Source organism: Sorex fumeus, unplaced genomic scaffold (assembly GCF_029834395.1).
Source record: "Sorex fumeus unplaced genomic scaffold, SorFum_2.1 ptg000122l, whole genome shotgun sequence".
NCBI lineage: Eukaryota > Metazoa > Chordata > Mammalia > Eulipotyphla > Soricidae > Sorex > Sorex fumeus.
The window spans coordinates 49,048,957-49,055,615 of record NW_026606179.1 but is presented as its reverse complement, the minus strand read 5'-3'; the positions used below and the strand labels follow the sequence as shown (position 1 = coordinate 49,055,615).

General features: G+C 44.8%; 1 protein-coding gene across 1 annotated transcript in view; it reads left to right on the top strand.

Annotated features, from left to right (window-relative positions):
• The first annotated feature begins 2,921 nt into the window (after positions 1-2,921).
• TERB1 (telomere repeat binding bouquet formation protein 1) overlaps positions 2,922-6,659 on the top strand; it is a 38,896-nt gene continuing 35,158 nt past the window's right edge. Inside the window, exon 1 of the mRNA XM_056136973.1 lies at positions 2,922-2,952. Within this exon, the coding sequence (XP_055992948.1) occupies positions 2,922-2,952 (31 nt within the window). The remainder of the gene's footprint in view (positions 2,953-6,659) is intronic.

The following is a 6,659-nucleotide window of genomic DNA, read 5'->3' as shown; positions in this document are numbered from 1 at the left end:
TTGTCCCTTAATGAGACCCTTTGTTAAGTGTGACAAGCACCTTTGTTAAGATGCTTCAAAGGGATTTGCTCTTTCTTGAACCCTCAGGTCAAGATGATCTGCCATTTTTCTGGACCCAGCAGATGTTTCCCACAGCAAGCTCTGCCCCCTGATAGTATTTACTGCCTCTCTGCCAGCATTTCTGGGGGTGAGGATTATGGAGGAGGCAAGGACAGACCCTGAAGTGGGTGTCTTTGTCATCCTGAGACTCAGGATCCCTGCCTGGCCTTTTGGATAGAGGAAAGGCAGTTGGGTTGAATGCTTTAAGACCCTGTTGAAGTGCTGGCTTAGCTTCTGAATGTGGGGCCTAAGGTTGCAGGGTGGGGTGGAGACATAGACAAGAGGCAACGCTGACGGGAAACTGAGGATGGGCTCAGCTGGCCTGTGCACATGCTGGCCATTCAAGACCTCAGACTAAGCCCGGCCGCCTGTTCGCTCCCTCCTAGGGGAAGTGCACCAGCGGTGGCCGGAAGTCCCGCCCCGGAAGTGAGCCCGGTGCCGAGCAGCGGGCGTTGCCACCGGGCTGTCGGCTTCTTGACCAGTAGGCGACAGGGGAGAAAGGCGGGAAAGGCGCGGGCGTGCGACTCGAGAGACGTCTTCGATGAATTCCGCCGCACCTTCCAGGCCTGTCCCAGCTGCGCTCCATGGAAGGGGACTGTGGTCTGCAGGCCCAGGTCAGCCCGCCGGCCCCTCCTCCACACCCCGCGGAGGGAATGGCGGAGCGGGCGGGAAGGCCGCGTCTGGGCCGCAGCCTGCCCTGTGGCTGGACGCAGGGCCTCGAAGCCCCTGCCCCTGCCCCTGCGGAGCAGGCGGAGGGGCGGCCCAGTCTGAGGGGCAGGCGGCCGCCCACCCTGGCGGTCGCCCTCCTCAGAGCAGTTGGCTCCATCCGGGAGGCCGGCCCTCGCCCTCAGGTTGGAGCTGGAGGGATGGGGGGGGCCCACCTGCCCCTCAGAAAATGAGGTGAAGTGAGGAGGCCTGACACGCAGCAGCCGCCCCTGCCCCGCCGGGCTCTTGGGCCTTTTCATCTCCTCGAGCTTGGCCAGCGTGAGGCGTTGGAAGCCGCACAAGTCAAGTTACTGGGGCGCGGGCTTCTTCCCGCCCTGCACGGTCCCCCCAGCACGGCGGGTGAGACCCACGAACGAGGACACTGCTAGAACAGGACATTTGCTGCCCAGCAGTGCTCAGGCCTTACACTTGGCCCTGCTCAGGGAGCACTTGTGGCTGAGCTCAAAGGACCATATGTGATGATGTTTAACAAATGATAATCATTTAAAAAAAAAGTTTTTTGGCCACCCTGGGCAGTGCTCAGGGATTACTTATTCCTGGCTCTGCACTCAGGAATCTCCCCTGGCAGTGCTTGGGGGACCATATGGGATTCCTGGAAATTGAACCCTTGTAGACTGAGTGCAAGGCAAGTACCCTACACGCTGTACTAGTCTCTTCAGCCCTACAATTGATATTTAAACCATTTAAGCCTACGATAATGAAATACTAATAGTGAAATATCATGTCAAAAGGTATTATAGATGCTGGAAAAAAATTTAAAGACTTTAATTCCCTTTATTCTCTTTGCTTTTGTGTTGTTGTGATGACTGGTGGTCTTACATAATTGGTTGTAGTGCTCACACTTTTTGTCCTGTCATCTTCAAATGTATTTATTTGGGATTAGCATGGATTTGCAATGTGAGGTGTATATATATTTAGAAATGCCAAACAACATAAATCTTAGGCTTTTTTTTTTTTTAGGGGCCGTGGCCATGTAGTACCAGGATCAAATGTAGGGCTTTGTATATGTTAGGAATATAATCTGTCACTTGTGTTGTCACTCCAGAAAAGTGGGGATAATATTTTTTTCCTTTCTGAGCCACATCTGGTGCTGTGGTGTGTTTCAGTGGCTTGTGCTCAGGGGATCTTACAGTGCCAGGAATCAAATATAGTTCTCCAACATGCAGAGCATGTACTCCACCCCTTTAAGCTATCTCCCTGGCATGTAGTGCTCACACATTTTTAGTTGTGGTGCTCACATATACTTGACCATACTTGACCATTGGGTGCAGGAGATTTTATATCTTGTGCCTTGAGTACAATTAATCCCAAACACTAGGTTTGTGTTCAAGCATGTACAGTGGTGCCAGGTTTGAAAACTATTTTTACTACTGAACTTGGGCTCCTAGAAAAATTGTGTGTGCATGTCTGTGTATATGTGTGTGTGCCTGTCTCTGATTCATGGAGTTATACTCAGACACACACACACATTCCCAGTCTCAAATTTTCAGGGGAAACTTTTCAGGAAAGAAATGAGGGCTAGACGAAAACAAATTAGATTCAGTCAGTTGTTCATGTAATTGCTAAAAATGGGTGTCCCCAGCACCACCAGGCCAAGCACTTTGCTGGGCTTTTTATCTTTGAACCTTCTGGCCTAGTTGGCTGAATATTGCCAGGTGTGGCCCCTGGGTCCCCAAATGCTGCTTGGGATGATTGGAATTTACATATGATTTCAGATTTAATTCTGTAACAATTTTTCTTTTTTATTTGGTGGGGGCACAATTGGTTGTTCTCAGAGCTTCTCCTGGCTCTGCACTCAAGGATATCTCCTGCTATAGATTGATGAACCATATATGGGGCTGGGAATTGAACTTGGGTTGGCTGGGTGCAAAGCAAGTATACTCTCTCTCTGACCCCATAACTGTTTTTATGGCAGATGAGGAAATTGAGCCTCAGAGAACCTAATATTACACTATTAATAAGTGGCAAATTCAGTTCCTCTTCTGCCTTCAGAGAAATTATTTGTTTACCTCTTTGCATTTTCTTAAGCATTCAACAAATTGAGACAATATCTTTGTCTTATAGGTGAAATATAAGAAAAAATAATACAGACAAGCATGGAAAGTAAAGGAAATAAGAAAATCCAAGGTGAGAAATTCATGACTCATACCTGGTGCTATACTTGCAGGATATGCAGCCGATTATCTAATGGGAAGTAGAAGACTCATTTAGCAGTTTACATAAATAGATATTGAGCATCTGCTCAGTGCCTGTCACACTGACTTTAGGAAACTAATATTCTAATGGGAAAAGACATCTGATAATTAAGGTATCATAATAACTGATTTAATAAAACCATATTGTGTAACATAAATATGTATAAGAGCAGTAGGGACTTGAGAAGACTTCAAGGTATCCCTGGAGGTACAAATTAATTTTTTTTGGGGGGGGTCACACCCGGCGATGCACAGGGGTTACTCCTGGCTCTGCACTCAGGAGTTACTCCTGGTGGTGCTCAGGGGACCATATGGGATGCTGGGAATCGAACCTGGGTCAGCTGCGTGCAAGGCAAACGCCCTACCCACTGTGCTATCTCTCCAGCGCCCAAAGTTGTTTTTAAGAAAATAGAAACTGGGCTGAAGAGACAAATGCAGAAGATAAGGTGCTTGCCTTGCATGCGGCCAATGTAGATTCGATTCAGTCCCTAGCAGTGCATATTGCCTCCTAAGAATTGCCAGTGGTCACTTCTGAGCAACACCAGGTATGACTCCCTAAAATGAAAAAAAACAAACAGAAAAATAAAGATTGAATCCATGGACATGGAGGAAGTTAATCAGAAAGAAAATCAGAAAAAAAAATCCTGAGTGCAAAGCCAGGAGTAACCCCTGTGCATCACTGGGTGTGACCCAGAATACAAAAAAAAAAAAAAAAAAAAAAAAAAAAAAAAAAAGAAAACAACCAAAGTGCCTATTAATAGAGTTGGTTAAAGATGATGTGCCATATTTATGCACTGAATGTTATTCAGCTTGAAATAGGTAAAATAGGGCAGAGGATACAGAGGCAAAGTGCTTGCCTTGCATACTTAGGCCCTATTTACAACCCCGAGCACTTCAAAAACTAAATAAATAAGCATATACTCGCATGTGTACATGCAAGTATAGGTCTATTCTGGTGTTTCCTACATCCCAAGGTGGGTCCCTAATTCCTTTACAATATTTCTCTATTTCCTTTTTCTTTTCTTTTTTCTTTTTTGGACTTTGAGCCACACCCAGCAGTGCTCAGGGTTTACTCTTGGCTCTGCACTCTCAGGAATTACACTTGGTAGGATTTGGGGAGACCATCTGGGGTGTCAGAGATTGAACCTGGGCTGGCAGCATACAAGGCGAGTAACCAAGCTGCTATACTATCTCTTCAGCCCATATTTCCTAAATAAAACTATTTTATGTCACTGTCACCGTTAATGTCACTGTCACCGTCCTCCTACTGTTCATCGATTTGCTCGAGTGGGCACAGTAACGTCTCCATTGTGACAATTGTTACTGTGTTTGGCATATCTAATACGTCACGGGTAGCTTGCCAGGCTTTACCGTGTGGGCAAGATACTCTCGGTAGCTTGCCGGGCTCTCCGAGAGGGGTGGAAGAATTGAACTCGGGTTGGCCATGTTGGCCACTTGGAAGGCAAACGCCCTACCTGCACAAAATATAAATGGTATAGAAAAAATTTTAAATAATTTTGCCATTGATTAACTGCAAATTAGGAGGAGCTTGATGGGATTATACAAAGAAAAGTCAAAAGAAAAAAGAAGTATAAATTATTTTTCCCATGTATCCAAAAGGATATAAAACTGATAAATGAGTACTGGCAATAGAGTCAAGACTTCCTGAGGAGGAGAAAGAGGGGAATGAAAGAAAACAGAGGGCGTAAGTAAAGGTAGTGATAAATCTTTGGCAAAAAAAAAATTTTTTTTCTGGAATCTCTGATCTGTCTTTCTGGATAAAGCAAGCTATACATACCAGAAAGACACATATGGTAGATTTCACAGAATTCTTTTTTTTTGGGGGGGTGGGGAAGGTTCCACACCCAGTGATGTTCAGGGTTTACTCCTGGAAGTGCTCTGGGTTCTGTATGGAATTCTGGGGATCAAACCCTGGTCAGTCATGTGCAAGGCAAATTCCCTACCCGCTGTACTATTGTTCCGGCCCCAGATTTCACATAATTTTTTTTTTAATTTTTGGGTCACACCTAGCAATGCTCAGGGGTTACTCCTGGCTCTGTACTCAGGAATTACCCCTGGCGGTGCTCAGGGGACCATATGGGATGCTGGGAATCGAACCCAGGTCGGCTGCTGCAAGGCAAACACCCTACCCTCTGTGCTATTGCTCTAGCCCCTCACATAATTCTTAAGACACTTTTCACATCACAGATTTTCTACAAAAATATTTCAGTGATTCTTAACTCTTCTTTGATGATATAACAACAGATACCTGGCTCACATTCTGCTTATGGTAAATTTATTTACCTGAGTCCTGGAGCCCTACAGTGATAATAACCTTTATAGTTTGGATTATTTTCTTTTCTTGCCTACAGTGATTTCCTTCCTGTGGTTTCTTTGAATTCTTTCTCACAATTCTGGGTTTCCCAGTTGTATAAATTTAATTATTTTCTTTTTTGCTTGAACAAGTTTTTACTAGCACTCTCTTCCATGCAACTCAAAGGCACAAATACTGCCAAATCGTATCAAAACTCTACGCATTTACTAATTATTCATTGAATGTCTACTAAGAAATATTATAGTTTCATAGTAAACAAACCATTTATAAATTTATGTATCCACATGGGAATTGTGATTCCAAGAAATTCACAATCTGATGATGGAGACAGAAAAATATGTAATAAATTGCCTATTATATGATAAATTGCTGACGGAGCATCTACAGTTAACCTTCTCTCTCAAGAATCCCCATACTCTCTTCAAATGTTCTCTTTCACTCTCTTTTTTTTTGGGGGGGGGCACACCCAGCACTGCTCAGGGGTTACTGCTGGCTCTGCACTCACAAATCATTCTTGGTGCTACTCAGTGGAACATGTGGGGTACCAGGGATCACACTCAAGTTGACCATGTGCAAGGCAAGTGCCTTACCTGCTGTACTATCTCTCTGACCCTCTTCATTTATTCTCTCAAATGACTTTTTTTTCCTTTTGTTTTTGGGCCTCACCTGGCAATGCTCAGAGGTTACTCCTGGCTGTATACTCCGGAATCACTCCTGACAGTGCTCAGGGGACCATATGAGATGCCTGGGGATAGAACCCAGGTCAGCTGTGTACAAGGAAAGCGTCTTACCCACTGTACTATTGCTCTGGCCCCATTAAATGACCTTAATATTACAAGCACCCTGAAGCTACTGCCATTTACTTTCAACAAAACTTTTCATTATTCTCCAGTTTCTTATCACCCATCCAGACCTCATTTAATATTCTGCAATCTAGCTAAAATCTATTAAATTTAATTAAAATAATCTATTAAGTGCAATGGGAAGAAATGGGAGTGAAGATAGATGGTCGGCAACTACACCACCTCCGCTTCACTGATGACATCGTTCTAATAACACCAAATATTAGCCAAGCAGCACAAATGCTGATCGACTTCGACTGTGAGTGTGGAAAGGTCGGACTGCAGCGGAATCTCATGAAGACAATGTTTATGAGAAACGGACTCGTTCCTGATGTTCCATTTGCTCTCAGCGGAACAACATCTCCGAATGCAACCGTTATGTGTACCTAGGTCAAGAACTCAACATGAAGAATGACCTGGCACCTGAGTTGCACAGGAGGAAGAAAGCGGTTTGGAACGCCT